The 18,552-nt window shown below is 40.4% G+C and overlaps 1 protein-coding gene across 1 annotated transcript in view; it reads right to left on the bottom strand.

Moving 5' to 3' along the window:
- LOC131688832 (plexin-B) overlaps positions 1 to 18,552 on the bottom strand; it is a 695,949-nt gene that overhangs the window by 607,233 nt on the left and 70,164 nt on the right. Inside the window, exon 2 of the mRNA XM_058973381.1 lies at positions 2,651 to 3,547. Within this exon, the coding sequence (XP_058829364.1) occupies positions 2,651 to 3,508 (858 nt within the window). The 5' untranslated portion in view covers positions 3,509 to 3,547. The remainder of the gene's footprint in view (positions 1 to 2,650; positions 3,548 to 18,552) is intronic.

Raw genomic sequence — 18,552 nt, 5'->3', positions numbered from 1 at the left:
CTAGGTCCGAAGAGGATCAATCGACTATTAATTGAAACGGTAAACATGCTTAGTCCTTACTCGCGAATACTTTTCTTACAACTGTACTGTTTCTTCTCTATCTTATAACATAACTCGATTATCCCTGTTCTAGTCAATATACATATTCATTACATTATAGACCAGGCAAACCCTTAATTTTTCTATTATTATTATCCTGAGTAGCTATACCAGTGAAGGTATTTTAGGATTTCGCAAAAAGAATCTCTGCCAATGAAGGTGTACGAAATATTTATCCACTATTCCCCATAAAGTTTGCTCGAACCGAATGTCCGCCTGGTTCGACTCGAATAGACCACACCGACCCGAAAGGGTTGCTTATCATTTCTGAGAGCCGGTGTACTTGGTCGAGTTTAATAATCATAAGAACAAATCCTGAATAATTAACTATCTCTTAGGTGCCAGTCTTGCACTCCTTTCCTGAACTAGCCTCATACTAACGATCAAAAAAGTCGACAACTAATAGGATCCACATGTCCCCCACCCAAGCGAATTGATCAACTTGCAAGTAGGAGCACATATCTACCAACCAGCCAAGAAGACTTCCGAATCAATGAGAATGGACCATGCCAGTCGCAGGCAGAGTTAAAAATAATCGAAGCTCTTTTTTGACGGCTGAAAATGAACCTGATGCGACTCGAGGTGAATGGAAAAAGTATTCATTCAAATATCCCTTCTTATTCATTCAGTTGAATATCGTACAATATATTCATTTCACTAATTATCTAGGAAAATGTTTTCAAATACCGGAAAAGCATATACAACAACAATCATCATCGCTTACATTGTGCCAGGGCCTACTTTGATGCGTTTGATTCGTTGCTGCACGGTCGCTTCGTGTAATAATCGGAGACGAATGAAAATCTGTATAGATGAATGGGCGGTTTGTTCGTTTGACGTTTTCAGCTGCGTCACTGAATATTGAAAATGAATGCGGCTGAATATGATCAATTTTCATTCAATGAATTTGAATATTTTTAACTCTGGTCGCAGGCCACAGGCCCAGCGCTACAGTGTCATTGTCATTTCTCAGCCCACACCCTGGCAGACGTTCATTCGCCCATCTAGACTCTGTCAAGATAAGAACCTACAAAGCCTAACTGTTCCGTACTGGCTTGCTGAAACGAAACAAGAAAAACAAAATAATTGTGATTAGTATAGAAGGTATATTTAATAAGTAAACGATTTCTCATCTGTTGTTTGTTTCCTTGTTCGTAGTCCTCCTTCCTGTTCCCTATCTGTTTTAGGCTATTGGCTTTCCGTTTCCTTGGCCGTCACGTTCTCTTGCACCGAGTTGCATATACTGTAGCAAGAGAAACAAATGAAAAAACAAATCAAAAATAAAATGCAAATAAATGGACGTCTGCTATCTGTGCCTAAATTGATGTTGCTTCTCAGTTTTGCACGACCCAGGGGGAACTTGGCCTTGATCCCAATGCTCTGTTGCCGATGTTACGTGATATTCGTTATGGAATATTCTTTGTTTGGGGGCCATTCATAAACAATGTTGTTCGTTTTTTTATCTCTGATCCGCTGATACGCCTAAAATTCATTTTTAGTTTTTATCTTGTTACGTGACGCTCTTCCCCTATTGTTAATTTCCGATATCATTTGTGAATGGTCCCCTAGTGATATATTTAGAGCAGACAATCCAATGAAAAATAGGATTGACAGGATTTTAGTGCGCTCTTGGCGCCTTGTGTCACATCTTCATGTTTGTTGTACATACTAAGAATACCTAAGCATGTGATGTGATGACCGGAAGATTAGAGAAGCAACTCCTCCCCTTCCCCCCAAGTAAGTTAAGGTATGCGCAAACCTTTGGCTTAACCACAAATAATGAATAAAACATTAACTTTTCTGGGGAATATGGCATTCTGGGGAATGACTTTCTGGGGAATGGGGCATTCTGGATAATGGTTTTCAAGGGATTGGTACATTCTGGGAAATGTCTTTCTGGGGAATGGTACATTCTAGAGAAGGGAATTCTGGGGAATGGCTTTCGGGGAAATGGTATAGACCAACTTTCAAATAACTGATGATAATTTCATAGATATGTGATAAATAATTTCTGAAACCAGGATAAAAATAAAATATTTTTCCTATCAGGGCAAAAGTGGTATATCTTTTTAACCCATTTTGCGCTAAGGTTTTTTATCCCTTTTCTGCTCTGACTGGTACTTAAACCGGTTTTGCTCTTAATAAAACGTATACCATTTTTGCTCGCAGTGAATTTTTAACCCACTCTTGCTCTCAGCCTCTCAATTTAGGAATGATCGATTCCGTGCAAAATTTAAATTTTGTAATAGGTTTCTCGCATCAATAAAAACATTTTGTATGTTATTACATATTAATTTTGATGGTTTTAAAACAATTTATATAAGGAAAAAAGCGAAAAAATGCAAAATTTCAATAAAATTGCCTTTGGTTCACTCCAATTGATTTTCGGGTCCATTAATTTTTCTTGGACTGGTTTCAAATTTTACAGGTGTTTATATTAGGTTAAAAGGAAACTTTTTCAGCCCGGCGCTCGTTGATATGGCTATTTTGAAGTTTATTCTAACAAATCGCGGCCAGGCTATTACCCATATAGCAAAAATGTATTTTATACCTCTGTATAGCTGTCATAATTGGGATCGTTGACACAGATTCGTGCTAACCGCGTTACAAATCCAGCTTCATCGGCCAAATGTGACTTTTTTTGGACCACCGCAAAGTAGGCATATTCGGAACTGTTGAATCCATACACGTAGTTTACAATGAAATGGTCACGATACTTCACATCGATATTTATGTTGGATTGCTGAATCGAAAATTCAGCGTAATTTAGATCGTCAAGTTTTCGCGAAGATATAGCTGGAACATCGTGACGGTAATCACCAACATTCGTAAATGTTGTTCCTACATAAAGTATATCCTCTTTCTTCCATGACTGGTATTTGCTCGGGCCTATAAATGCATAGGTCGTAGAAAATTCATCATTCGCTGCTAAAGCCACCTCCATGTATTTGGCGGATTCCGGAAATCGTCCGCTGAGATAGTAAATATCACATGCCCCTTGTTGAACACTGCCACAGGCTATCAGAGTATCTCCCACTTCATTGTATACCAGAATTTTATTATGGTTATTTGTTTCGAAAGTCTCGACATCGTCTGGGGAACATCCACCAGCGTGGCACTGTGGAGAATCGAGTTTTGGGCCAGTGATTGCCTCATTCAATTGCTTTAGACTAATATCAAGTTGAAATATTCGATTAGTTGCACCTGCGTATAGCAGATTCCGTCGTCTGTCGTATGCCAAATGAGTAAAATATGAGTTATTATCCAGTGAGAATTGAGAAACGATATTTTGCGTTGGAATTAATGAATTTGTGGTTAACTTTAATGCAGGTCCATCATTCATTGTGTTTGTTGCTGCCGACAATAGCTCAATGTATTGAATCGAATATAATAGAAGTAGGACGGACATAGTTGCTAATTGTAGTCGTTTCGAATCCTTAGGTGATTCCTGGAAATATAAAAATTAGAAAAAAGTGTCAATAACACTGCGAAACAAAATAAAATAAAAAAATGGAAACAACAGACTACGAAAAGTGCACAAAGTTTGGGGTCCCAGGAAACTCGTGGTTAAGAAATATTTAAACAAAATTGAAACTGGGCCTATCAGCTTAAAACCAAATTTTATTTGTAAAACTAGGGATGTTGAATAGGGAAGGTGTCAAGGGGCCGTACACAAATAACGTGGTTTTTTCGGCGAATTTCGACCCCTCCCTCCCATCGTAGCATTTTGTCACAATATGTTAACCTCCCCTTGTAAATAACGTAGCATTTCATATGAGCAAGCTGCTAGTTTACCGTTGACTTAACCATTTGTCTGCTACCGCAGGAGTCAGAATCTTTTGGCATAAGAAATGCGAATCACCTGAGTCTACAGCATGTCCGGACTTCCACACTAAGCATTTGCGACGTTGAAACTCATTGAATGAGCTAGTTTTTTTTAATATTTTTTGGTTCCTCACAAATTGCCTGCCTGAGTGTTTTTTTTGATCGACTATTGTGACTGTATCAGCATCTGTGTCAAATGGTCACATGTGGTCACAGAAGGTGGGAAGCCGTTTATATTTTCGAAGAGCTTTTCGGCGAGTTTTGATGGCTACTTTAACATCATCGCACCACTAATGTACAGCCTTGGCTTATGGCTGGATCAAGCGACACTGATTTTGTTATCTGTGCTAGACGCCCCCAGGTATAGTGGTGGGCGTTGACGTCACCGAGGATTATCGTTGGTCATTGTTAGTTGGCCTAGCCTAGGCCTAGTTGGTCATTGTTAGTTGGCCTAGCAGTTCATCCAGTTTTTTTTTCTGAAAATCTTGATGCCATGTATTTTGCAAATAGATTGATACGATGGTCACCGGGATTGGGGCCTGTAATCACATTGCGACACCAAGAAGCTGTGTTAAAGTTGACCACCGTATGTGGAACCGAAGAATGCAAGGCGACTGCTGCGTTTTGATAATAGTTTACTGCTGACTTTGTAAGCCATGTATTTTTTTATTTCTATTATAGAAGTTTTAACCTTAAGGTCATTCGGCTCTTCGGTTTAAAATCTCTTATGAAAAATTTTCAACGCTATGTGCGGGGCCGGGACTCGAACCGAGGTGCGCTGTGTACAAGGCAATCGATTTACCAACTACGCTACGCCCACCCCCGTAAGCCATGTAAATTCTTCTTGCAAAATCGTTTCAAGAAGGTCTGGGGTATCCGCTGTACTTCCTGTAACACCAAGATAAGTGTTGGGTGGTTACCGATGAGCAGTTCGAGTTCGGCAAGGTTGAGTAGTCTTTTTATGTTCCATTGTAACACTTTTCGGGTACGTCTCTAAATGTCGAGGTTTTCTGTAAGGAATGCGGTTTAAGGCAACCCGTATCACCAGCCGTAGGCAAGCTCTTCAGACGAATCTAGAACATTTCCGACCAGGGCCGATACATGAGGCCGAGCTCCTTCTGAGCTGTTTACAGGAGATGATTTTTTTTTCCTTTGCTGTTATCAATGAAGACTGACTAAGACCATAGTTGGTCCATTTCGCCACAGTAGTCCGTTTTTTTTTAAATTCTGGTGTTTGTTTCGCTCAAGAAGTTTACTATTTGTTTCATGCTGTGCTTGCATTCTTCCAAGAATATTTCCGTAGGAGGTTTCATGTACTCAAGTGCAGGGTACTTGCTTCGAGTGATGTTGAATCTCGGACACACGTATAGTATATATTCGACATCTTCCACTTCCTCGCATGTGTCACATAAGTTGTCCGATTTTAGTTTCCACTGTGCTCTTTTGTCATTCGTTGAGGTATGGCCGGATCTGATTCGGCTTAGTATTTTTATTTGTTTTGCATTCAGTAAGAGCTCTTTGGATCATATTTTACTCCCAGGTTGTTTCATAATATTGTAATGCCATTTTCCTTTGATTCTCGAATCCTCTTTGTATTTATTTGTCCAGTCGTTCCACGTTTCTGTTTTAGTTAGAACCAGAGCATCACCCATTCTGATTCCGTTGAAATCTGTTTGTTTTTGCAGTGTTTTCGCGGCTGCTGCTTGATCCACGATCTCATTGCCTTTGATTCCCGTGTGGCTCGGTACCAACTGGATTTGAATTTTAATTCTGCCGATGTCTTGGATTTCTTTGAATATTTCTCCAACAATGTAGTTTTTTTGTATCTTATCGTTCAATAGGCTCTCGCAAGCACTTTTAGAGTCTGTTAGGATCACAGCCTTGTTGTAGCCTTTGCGTTTTATCTCCTCTATGGCTCTGAGCAGAGCCATTAGTTCCGCATTGGAAATTAAAAAGTTGTTGTTGATTTTATCCGCCTTAATGGTCCCATCTGTATCGTCGAGGATGGCAAAGGCTGTCCCACTGGGAGTTTTTGATGCATCTGTATAGATTCTGTTGCAATTTTTGTATAATTTTTCCATTTGTTCGTGGAACGTCGCTTGCCACACGCGGTCGTTATTTTGCTTCTTTTTCGCTCTCGTTTCGCCCAAGTTTGTCCTTGTTCATGTCCGAAATAGCGCATTCTTCTTCTGTATGGCATATCCTTGTCAGAGAAGTGGATTTTAAAAATGAGATCGACGTGTTTGTCTGCCACCTCGGTTAGGAATTAACCGTTTGGAGTCTCTCTCGCTAGGGTGTCGCTTGTGAATTTCAGTAAAGCTGATCTGAAATATGTGCTCCTAATCAGCTCTCGTTTTGTCAGTGACTCTATCCTGACGGACATGGGTATTTGTCCAGTTTCTGCCAACATGACATGTATTGGCGTGCTCCGCAGGTACTTCAAATAGACTCTAATGTAGCAGTTCTTGTGTAGTACCATGCTATCATTTGCATTGATTCATTACCCGTAATGCATATTTCCGTTGGCGCACTAAACCTTTTATAGAAATGGTCAAAGCATTTCCGTCACAGCAATCGTATATTTGGTTGGGGAGCAACGATACTTGCGTTGTTCATTCGTTCACTAGCAACCGCAAAGATAACACCAATTTGGGTGTCATGGAGCGTGCTGGGTGATTCTTCAGACTCGTACTATTCACATTGGCGATCCATGCCAGGAGACTGATTGATCAGTAAAAAAAGCATAGGGGAGAGAGGGTAACGGTGGATCAGCAGGAACTATGAAACAATCGCAATAAAATCATAATGCATGAACATAATCTTCTCATTCCCTCATATTTCATGGTTTCTAATTCTTTACACGTGTTACTATATTTTGGAACATTTCTGATAACTCTATCTCTTTTAATGGATATTTGTTTGTTTCATAACAGTCAGAGTAAATTTGCCATAAAAATCATTATTTCATTTTTATGAGTTACCGTTCACCAGAAAAATGTTTATTCTACTGTTATTTGTAGCAAATTTTATGCTCAACATTTGCCGCGAACAAAGTTTTTTGGTAACTAGTCATGGTTCTGTGCAATTTGACAATCTTCATAAATAGACCCATTGGGTAGCTGTGAAACGATGATATATGGGGAACACTGAAAATTTCTTGTCTTTGTGATCTATATTAAAATGTGAATGGGTTCCGATTTTCCACGATAAATACATTTCATTAAATGGAAAGTTTGTCAATTTGGGCAAGTTTTGTAGAAATTATCGCCTCTTTCAGGATTGCATCCTATATGCATATATGGTGGTCCGATATTACGCGATGATATAGTGATATCTTGCGGAAACAAACAATTTGCGTCTCAAAATAACTTTAATAGGAAGCTTTAGGATCTTTATTCGTCAAAACAAAAGAATGAAATTCGCAAGTAGAATATTTCACTGTAGACGACGTCGTGTTTCATAGCTCCTACCCATGGGGCTCACTGGTACATTTTACCACCGACTGTTGATTACCCAAAAAAAGTTATTTCCCGTGAATTTTACCAGCTGGAAAAAATATATGCATTAGTTAACAACAGAGTGAAACTATGTATCACTTTTAGCTACACAAATAACATGTATTATCATCAAAATGAAATCGTATAAAAAATGTGTTTCATTGTTACCCCCTCTCCCCTATACACAGTTTCACAATCTGTGGATCACCCAGCATGCAATTTTAACGTTTTATTTGAAAAAAGTGCTCAGGATTCAACTTATAGTACAGTGAATAAAATCAAGAGCGAAACAAATTTGTTATGTGTGGAATTTTCAACAACAGTCGCCATGGTATTTATGCTACAACTATTCCATTAAATTTTAAAGATTGTATCGTTTCTAAGACCAACCTAATCATATTATTGTATGTATGGAAAAGGTCGAAATGACAGCACATTTGATTATTTAGATTACACAATGAAACGGTTGCTATCTGATTGGTCTTGAAGCAGAGCGATGCCGCCGTGAAAGTACGAATGGTTCAAATTTTAGCGCACCGGGGCGCCCGCGACTGGCTGTACCGATAGCGGACCGGGATTTCCGCGAAAGGTTTGATTGTTAGCGGACTGGGACGGCCGCAATGAGCTGTGATGATAGCGGACTGGGACGGCCGCGACTTGTCATTACGATAGCGGATCGGGCGGCCGCGAATGGTTTGATTGTTAGCGGACTGGGACGGCCGCGAATGGTTTGATTGTTAGCGGACTGGGACGGCCGCAATGAGTTGTTATGGCGGACAGGGACGGCAGCGACTGGTTGTGCCGATAGCGGACTGGAACGGTTGCGAATGGTTTAAATGTTAGCAAACCGAGACGGCCACAAATACTTCGACTGTTAGCGAACTGGGACGGCCAAAATCGGTTTTAAAGCTGGCGGAACGAAGTGACTAACAATTGTTCAAGTGGACAGAGACAACAGCGATTTTTTAATAGTGCTTCGGGACGGTTGCAAATTAATCTATTGTTATCAGACCCCAACGTCCACAATTAATTCAAAGTAAATAATGGCCAGGTTGGTCACGAATTAATGTAACGAACTAGGAAGACACATATGCATTTATTGAGATGTTGTTAGAAAGCTAGGGCAACCGCAAATGGCTAATTATAGCGGGTTACGACGGTCATCGTGAAATATATTTTTGTCTCTGCTATCCTGAAATAATACCTTGAGCCCTCGGCATGGGTCACCATTCAACGAACAATCAAAACAATTGAGGATCTTGCTACTGAAGGCGGGTGTCATGATTGCAATAAGGTCAAGAATAAATTCAAATAAGATCGGCATTCAGCATTGCCTCCATATGTTCAGGATTCTGCACTTGCAGACATATTTTTGTTCTTAAAAAATAAGGTACTAGCCACCATTCTATGCATTTCTGATTGACAGAATTGGGTTTGATTCCTTTATAGTGCACAAAGATAAGTTTTTAGCTCACAGTACACAGAGATAACAATAAGATGAAAGATGAAAATTGATTTAATCATAACCAAGAATGTTGATTAGCATTTAGATTATTTGACAATTCTATGCTTGCGATTATTGTGTTACATGCGACATGGCGACTTCGTATTAATTTCTCTTCACTTCTCTTTGTGGAATGCTGTCTTGTATCTGTTTATTTTATCATTAGCATTTACTGGCTGTTGATGTTTATGTGTAGCTTGCTTCCATTTATACTCGAATCCTCCAGAATGCATATAGCGAAGATGTACACATATTGATAACAATACAAGATGAAGTATACTATTTAGTTTCATTAATAAAGGAAGTCTTTAATGTCAACCAGCTCTTTCCCTGGAGAAGTGGGTGGATGTGTAGTACCATGCTAACATTTGCATTGATTCATTACCCGTAATGCATATTTCCGTTGGCGCACTAATACTACCTTTAATAGAAATGGTCAAAGTATTTCCGTCACAGCAATCGTATATTTGGTTGGGGAGCAACGATACTTGCGTTGTCCATTCGTTCACTAGCAACCGCAAAGATAACACCTATTTGGGTGTCATGGAGCGTGCTGGGTGATTCTTCAGACTCGAACTATTCACAGTTCTGTATTCGTTGAATCTTTTGTAGATTTGTTGGGGCAGCATTTCCGGTTTTTACCATCGTTTCGGGATTCGCTACGTTCCGGGAGAGTAGTTTGAGTAGGCCAATTTTCTTCTCCGCACTCTCGCATACTGCTTCTATATGCTTCCGGTGTCCCAAAAGACGGTCCATTGTGTATCCGAGGTAGAGATGAGTATTTACAATGGTTAACCTCTCCTGATTCACCGTGATGCGTATGTGGTTGGTACGCTTCCTCGAGAAGGTAATGGCGGCGGACTTCTGCGGACTGAGCGTTAGGTTTAGCCTTTGCAGCTTTTCGAAGAGTTTACCAAGGAAATTGTTTGCTACAACTTCGGCATCTTCCAGCGTGTTGCCCTTCGCGATGACTGCGAAATCGTCCGCAAATTGCACAAGCTCACAGTCCTCTCCGGAAAGTTCGTGCAAGGATTCTGTGTAGAGGTTGAACAGGATGGGTGAGAGTGGGCAGCTCGATACAGGCACTCAGACAGTGGCCTTCACCTTCTATGGAGCAGCCATGTCGCTCGAAGCGGCGGCCGAGTTCCCCTCGAAGGAAAAGGCAAGGGCAATCGTAAGACGGCGCCGAACGCGAAGCGCCCTAGGAAGTCGCCAGGCGAGGGTGCAAAAACTGACACCACACGGCGTGCAACCGTTAAGGCCAGACGCCGTTTGGTCGAGGTAAGCGAGGGCGAGAGTGACCTCGCTGAGCAGAGCGTTGGTACCAGCAACTCGGCGCGACCGAGGCAGGGGGGCGTTAACCCCTGGACGCTGATCACCAAGAAGAAGCCGGCACCGACACCGGTGGTACCACGGCCCGCGAAGAAGGCCAAGGACAGAGGCGAGGCCTTGTGGTTAAAAACCGACAAGGACAAATACGCCGACGTCCTAAAATCGATTAAGGCGGCCGAAAGCCTTTCGGCCCTTGGGCAAGATGTGCGTAGCGTGAGACGCACCAACACGGGAGATATGCTCCTGGTGCTGACGCGAGGAGCACAATCTAGTGCGGTGTACAAGGCCTTGGCCCAAGAGGTCCTTGATGAAGGCGCCCAGGTCAGGTCTCTAGGGGCGGAAATGACTCTCCAGTGGATCTGGATGAGTTCACGACCGCAGAAGATGTCGTCGCAGCCGTTAAGGTGCAATGCGACGTCACAATCGAGCGGGCCTCTGTGCGATTTAGAGATGGACCCTCTGGCACCCAAGTAGTCTACCTCAGGCTACTGAAGGCGGATGCCAAAAAGGTAACCGAGAAAGGTAAGCTGAAGATCGGCTGGTCGGTATGCCCAATTGGCATACCCCAGCCGCCTTCAGTGGATAGGTGCTATCGGTGCCTTGAGTCTGGCCACAAAGCCTACGAGTGCAAGAACATAGACAGGAGCAAACTATGTCATCGCTGCGGCGAGGAGGGGCATAAGGAGCGGGGTTGCACTAAGGCGCACAAGTGCCTTATCTGTGCCGCTAAGCAGTGCTGGGAAAATCACCGAAAATCAAAAATCATCAGTGATAATTATCACTGCTGATCATGCAGTGCTATGTTCACCACCATAAAAAATCGTTAGTGATTTTCTCTGAAGCGATAATGTGCTAGCAAAAAATCATTGCAACAAAATCACCGCCTGTGATCACGGCCTGATTATGATTTTTTTTATCAGGATTATGAAGTTGAGAAAACCAGGTACGATAGAAAAGATGCAAAATCGGGGTTGATGGTATTGTACATGATTATTGTAAGAAACTCCTTATGATGATGATTTGGCCAAATGATTTTGGGAGTGAGAGCGATCCAGCATACATGTAGGGATGCAAAATAATCCAAATGCTAACGATTTCAGCTTTTCGGGAATGTGTTTTATATTGAAGGACAAGTTGTTGGTAGTTAAACATCAATAGTTTTGAACATTTTCAATGCACAGGGGGGTCCGCCGATGTGCCAAAATGGAATTTTTTTCAACTTTTCGGGAAAGTGTTTCACATTGAAGGACAAGTTGTTGGTAGTTGAAAATCAATAGTTTTGAACATTTTCAATGTACAGGGGGGTCCGCCGATGTGCCAAAATGGATTTTTTTCAACTTTTCGGGAAAGTGTTTCATCTTGAAGGATAAGTCGTTGGTAGTTGAAAATCAATAGTTTTGGACATTTTCAATGCACAGGGTGGTCCACCGATGTGTCAAAATGGAATTTTTTCAACATTTCGGGAAAGTGTTTTACATTGAAGGACAAGTTGTTGGTAGTTGAAAATCAATAGTTTTGGACATTTTCAATGCATAGGGGGTCCGCCGATGTGTCAAAATGGAATTTCCTTCAACTTTTCGAGAAAGTGTTTTATATTGAAGAACAAGTTGTTGGTAGTTGAAAATCAATAGTTTTGAACATTTTCAATGTACAGGGTGGTCCGCCGATGTGCCAAAATGGAATTTTTTTCAACTTTTCGGGAAAGTGTTTCATCTTGAAAGACAACTCGTTGGTAGTTGAAAATCAATAGTTTTGGACATTTTCAATGCACAGGGGGGTCCGCCGATGTGTCAAAATGGAATTTTTTCAACATTTCGGGAAAGTGTTTTACATTGAAGGACAAGTTGTTGTTAGTTGAAAATCAATAGTTTTGGACATTTTCAATGCACAGGGGGGTCCGTCGATGTGTCAAAATGGAATTTTCTTCAACTTTTCGAGAAAGTGTTTTATATTGAAGAACAAGTTGTTGGTAGTTGAAAATCAATAGTTTTGAACATTTTCAATGTACAGGGGGGTCCGCCGATGTGCCAAAATGGAATTTTTTCAACTTTTCGGGAAAGTGTTTCATCTTGAAGGACAAGTCGTTGGTAGTTGAAAATCAATAGTTTTGGACATTTTCAATGCACAGGGGGGTCCGCCGATGTGTCAAAATGGACTTTTTTCAACTTTTCGGGAAAGTGTTTTATATTGAAGGACAAGTTGTTGGCAGTTGAAAATCAATAGTTTTGGACATTTTCAATGCACAGGGGGTCCGCCGATGCGCTAAAATTGATTTTTTTCAACTTTTCGGGAAAGTGTTTTATATTGAAGGACAAGTTGTTGGTAGTTGAAAATCAATAGTTTTGAACATTTTCAATGTACAGGGGGGTCCGCCGATGTGCCAAAATGGAATTTTTTTCAACTTTTCGGGAAAGTGTTTCATCTTGAAGGACAAGTTGTTGGTAGTTGAAAATCAATAGTTTTGAACATTTTCAATGCACAGGGGGGTCCGCCGATGTGTCAAAATGGAATTTTTCAACTTTTCGGGAAAGTGCTTTATATTGCAGGACAAGTTGTTGGTAGTTGAAAATCAATAGTTTTGGACATTTTCAATGCACAGGGGGGTCCGCCGATGTGTCAAAATGAAATTTTCTTCAACTTTTCGAGAAAGTGGTTTATATTGAAGAACAAGTTGTTGGTAGTTGAAAATCAATAGTTTTGGACATTTTCAATGTACAGAAAGGGTGCGCCGATGTCTCAAAATGGAATTTTTTCAAACTTTTCGGGAAAGTGTTTTATATTGAAAGGCAAGTTGAGGGCTTTTGAAAATCAATAGTTTTGAACATTTTCAATGCACAGGGGGGTCCGCCGATGCGTTAAAATTGATTTTTTTTTAAATTTCGGGAAAGTGTTTTATATTGAAGGACAAGTTGTTGGTAGTTGAAAATCAATAGTTTTGGACATTTTCAATGCACAGGGGGGTCCGCCGATGTGTTAAAATTGATTTTTTTCAACTTTTCGGGAAAGTGTTTTATATTGATGGACAAGTTGTTGGTAGTTGAAAATCAATACTTTTGAACAGTTTCAATGCACAGGGGGGTCCGCCGATGTGTCAAAATTGAATTTTTTTGGAAAATTCTTTTGTTTATTTCTTTCTTTTTATAAATATGACAAAATCGTCAAAAGCTGACAAAATTGGGGATAAACAAAATCGGGGGCTGATAAAGGTCTTTTCTTTGTCTACAATAATTTAAGGCTAAAGATTACGTTATCCATTTTTTTATTTTTCGAGCAATTCAAAATTGTTCAAGTTACTTTGAAAAGTTAATAACGTTAAGACCCGATTTTATTAGCTCCCGATTTTGTCTACCCAGATTTTATCAGCTTTTTAACCCGATTTTGTCAGCCCCTGATTTTATCAGCTTTTTAACCCGTTTTTGTCAACCTCATATTAACATATGTTTGATAAGCTCTAGCAGACGAACCAAGTCCAATTCGTGCAAATCCTTTCTTGAGCATATTTTCCGTGCCTTAGAGTTTTTTGTAAATTTTGTGCTGGAAGACCTCCTTAAGTGAAATTTATACAAAATCAGAAAAAGTTATAAGCCTATGTTTAGGGACTATAGAAGAATACATTAACAGCTTCGGTTTATAATAGTAAATTAAGAGTAAAAACGAAATTAAATTTTGTTTTGCTATTGTTAGGATTATATTGTTTTGTAGACAGAGCTGCGCTAAATAAATGTAAGTGTTGGATACGTTGTACATAAAAACGACTCCAAAAATACGTCTGTTGAACTTTTTTTTCATAACTAGTTCGTCGGGATAATGACGGATATCAATATTTTTGTAATTATCTTTGTTTTTGGAACGAGTTTGACGAGTGGGTTTTGAAATACCGTCATCGGTGATTACTTTACGCCAAAAATAGAACGTTTTGTACATTACACTCAAGAACTACGATCACGCAACTTCAAATTTGAAACTGTTCGATGTTTTACATATGGCACAAGTACCTCCAAAGTCATTGAAAAGAACTTTTGGAAAATCAAGATTGAACGTGAAATCTAAAGAGCTACAATTGGCGTAAAGTCACCCCCACAAGGGGGCTACTTTACGCCAATTTTTTTTTTCACAAAATCATGTTAACTCCTTGATTTATTGTTATGGATTATGCTCGTTATTTATGTGTGAAAGCAAATGAATGTAGTGCTCGTAAAAATAAAAGGATGTGTTCAAAAACTGCGTACCACGCATCCAATAACCTTGTTTTGGAGAGTCGATAAGTCCTACAATGAAAAAAGCAAGCCGAGACAAAAAGCTCTACATGATATACTTGATATTGATGATATTGAGCCTTAAGAATTAGACCACCTTGTTTTAGTATTTTTCTAAAAGTAGTTTTAATTGTGTTACGGAGTGCAAAGGCTTTTCCAACAGAAACGTTTTAATGGTCAGGTCAGTTCGGGAAATATTTTTTAGAGGTGCGCCGCCTCTAATTTTTACCTACAATCGGCGGCGGCGAGGCGCACGCCTCTAATATTTTTTCTTTCTTTTTAATAAATCGAAGCTATTAAAATATTCTTCTATCGTCCCTAGACATAGCCTTCTAATCCTTTCGGATTATTTCGTAAAAATTTCCCTTAAGGGGGTCTTCCAGCGCAAAATTTAAAATAAATTTTTTTTTGGTTTTTGCTAATTTTGCATCTCTAAGACAAGAAAAATATGCTCCAGAAAGGATTTACTATTTTGCCAATTATACAACCTCGTCCTTCACATAGTGATAAAATCATCTTTTTAAAAACAAATCTACTTTGAAAATTTGTTCGAGGTCTGTCTCCTTTGCTTAAACATTTATCAAAAGCCCCTACTGTTTAATATTTGTAATACATTGACAGACCCCAAGCTCATTTAAAATGTCAACAATTGATTTTTACCTGCCAACAACTTGCCCTTCACTATAAAACACTCCCAAAAAGTTGAAATCATTCCCAATTAGATACTTCGACAGAGCCTCCTGTTAATTGAAAACGTCCAAAACTATTGTTTTTAACAGCCCTCAACTTGCCCTTTAATATAAAACACTCCCAAAAAGTTAAAAAAAAAATCCATTTTGATGCATCGGCGGACCCCCCTGTGCATTGAAAATGTCCAAAACTATTGATTTTCAACAGCCCTCAACTTGCCTTTCAATATAAAACACTTTCCCAAAAAGTTGAAAAAAAATCCATTTTGACACATCGGCGGACTCCCCTATGCATTGGAAATGTCCAAAACTATTGATTTTCAACAGCCCTCAACCTGCCTTTCAATATAAAACACTTTCCCGAAAAGTTGAAAAAAATTCCATTTTGACACATCGGCGGACCCCTCTGTGCATTGAAAATGACTAAAACTATTGATTTTCAACAGCCCTCAACTTGCCTTTCAATATAAAACACTTTCCCAAAAAGTTGAAAATAATTCCATTTTGACACATCGGCGGACAAAAATGCATTGAAAATGTCCAAAACTATTGTTTTCAACAGCCCTCAACTTGCCTTTCAATATAAAACACTCCCAAAAACTTGAAAAAAAAATCCATTTTGATGCATCGGCGGACCCCCTCTGCATTGAAAATGTTCAAAACTATTGATTTTCAACAGCCCTCAACTTGCCTTTCAATATAAAACACTTTCCCAAAAAGTTGAAAAAAAATCCATTTTGATGCATCGGCGGACCCCCCTGTGCATTGAAAATGTTCAAAACTATTGATTTTCAAAAGCCCTCAACTTACCTTTCAATATAAAACACTTCCCCAAAAAGCTGAAAATAATTCCATTTTGACACATCGGAGGACCCCCCTGTGCATTGAAAATGTCCAAAACTATTGATTTTCAACAGCCCTCAACTTGCCTTTCAATATAAAACACTCCCAAAAAGTTGAAAAAACATTCAGCTTGGCTAATTGACACCCCTAACATATCCATAATGTTCGAAAATAGATAATGATCATTGATCCAGGAATTAAATCAAATCGCAATCATGGCTGATAATGCTCACTTGTGATTTTTTCCGAATTGCTCGCTGCAGATAGAATCATGCCGTGATCATCCTCTCAATTATCAAGTTCAACCACAGATCAAAATCACCACTGATAGAGGGTAAGAAAAAATCGGTAGTGATTTTGGTGAGATGATCTTTTGATAGTTAAGAGAGTGATCACGGCATGATTTAATCGGCAGTGAGAATTTTTGAAAAAATCATAAGCGATAATTATCAGCCATGATTGCGGTTTGATTTTTTTTGATTATGATTTTCCCAGCACTGCCGCTAAGAAGCAAGCCCATAAACATGCTATGGGCGGACCTTCGTGTCCCTTCGGTGAGGCAAATAAGAAGAATCCGTTAACGTCACACAGCTAAATCTTAACCATTGTGCAGCAGCCCAACAGCTGCTGTGACAGTCGGTCTCGGAGTCGAGGACAGATGTCGCCCTCTTATCAGACCCGTACAGCATCCCTGCCGGCAACGGCAATTGGGTGTCGGACGGGTCTGGAATGGTGGCAATCTGTACAATGGGACGGTTCCCGGTTCAAGAGATAATACTCCTCCGCCGAGGGTGTTGCGATTGCCAAGATCAATGGTGTGTTCTATTGCAGCTGCTACGCTCCACCAAGGTGGCCCATAGAACAGTTCAAGCAGATGATCGACAGGCTCTCGTCGGACCCAGTGGGCCGGAAACCGGTTGTCATAGCGGGAGACTTTAACGCTTGGGCAGTGAAGTGGGGCAGCCGCTGTACAAATAGCAGGGGTCAAACGCTAATGGAGGCGCTTGCGAAACTCGATACTGTGCTAGCTAATAATGGCTCCGCTAGTACATTCCGTAGAAACGGGGTGATGGCGAGGATTGACGTAACATTTGCCAGCCCGAGTCTGGCTCCAGGCATGGAATGGAGGGTAGACGAAGGCTACAGCCATAGCGATCATTTAGCAATCCGCTTTAGGATCAACTATGGTGTGCAGCATCCGAGGGCAGGAGATCCCCGTCAGGTACGCGGGTGGAAGTCCAATCACTTCGACAGCGAAGCTTTCACCGCGGCCCTGGGATTGGAGGCCAACACCGACAGTCTAAGCGGGGATGCGCTGGTAGCTGTTCTATCACGCGCGTGCGACACCACTATGCCGAAAAAAAACACTTTGCGTTGCGTTGCGTTGTGACGATGATTTTGGCGGATTGCACACTGACTTCATCATGTTTGACTGCTGATTATCTAATAAGAGTTGCTTAGGAAGTGGTAAGTAGGAATTCATACCAATCCGACCCATATTAAAACCTCAACAGCATGATAGCCATCATTGCCGGCCGCCCCCATCTCCATCGTTCACGGGGAAGGATAAAGGATAAGGTAGACAGGAAGTGTTGATGCTCCACCTACTTAACGGAAGGACGACGATTCATCAGACTCTTCCATAGGTGTCGCGGAGTTGGTGGTTTGGAAGGGTATCAGGTCTAGGATTCGCTCCAAGCAAACGATGCGACCTGTAAAGCATATTTTATTAGGTAGTTGTTTAGTTAGTCTTCGAGTGCACGATCACTCGAAAAAGAGATGGTCTTGTTTAGTTTTTGGTTATTTTTAAACTCTGGGCAGCCGGCTACCGAGAGTATACTATGTTCCCTAAACAAAAACAATTTGAACTCCACACAGCCGATCGTGGGAGTATTGCCTGGAAAAGCTAATCTTATCTGCGTAATGGGCCGGATCACTATTTATTGCAACAGTATTTGGACAGAACTCGCTACTTCTTCTCTACGATATATTTATTGGCTTGAAAACTACCAAGTGACAGCATATTATACTGGCAAAAATAGCGCGAGATGTTATAAATCAAGGAAAGTATTTCTTATTTTCCATATCGGATTGTTTGTGGAATACAAGTATACGAGCGATAATACCGAACACTGAAGGGAAATATAAAGGATTGTTAATCTGATGCACGGGCTTGTTAGCAATAACGGAGCTTTAAATTAGGTTCATAAAAACAGACGCGGCGAATTTTCAATACGTATTGAGCCGTGTTCATAGATACTAGTCAGATTAGTCGTATTGGGGCTAATTTCCGATCAACTATTCATTTTTACGGCAATGTTTTCTCGACTAGATCTGTTCGCACCCTCTCATTCTGTTCGCAACCTCTCATTCTGCGGTCTAAGGACCAAATGTCATCAATAGACTTAGAATCGCGTGGAGGCATGAGATAAGAAACTTGTAAGAATTTTGCTATCCCACCGTTTGACTACCAGAATGGATAGGAGAACAGTAATACTAGCAAATAC

Source organism: Topomyia yanbarensis, chromosome 3 (assembly GCF_030247195.1).
Source record: "Topomyia yanbarensis strain Yona2022 chromosome 3, ASM3024719v1, whole genome shotgun sequence".
In the NCBI taxonomy this organism is placed as follows: domain Eukaryota; kingdom Metazoa; phylum Arthropoda; class Insecta; order Diptera; family Culicidae; genus Topomyia; species Topomyia yanbarensis.
The sequence above is the reverse complement of the archived record's forward strand: the minus strand, read 5'-3'. Positions and strand labels throughout refer to the sequence as shown.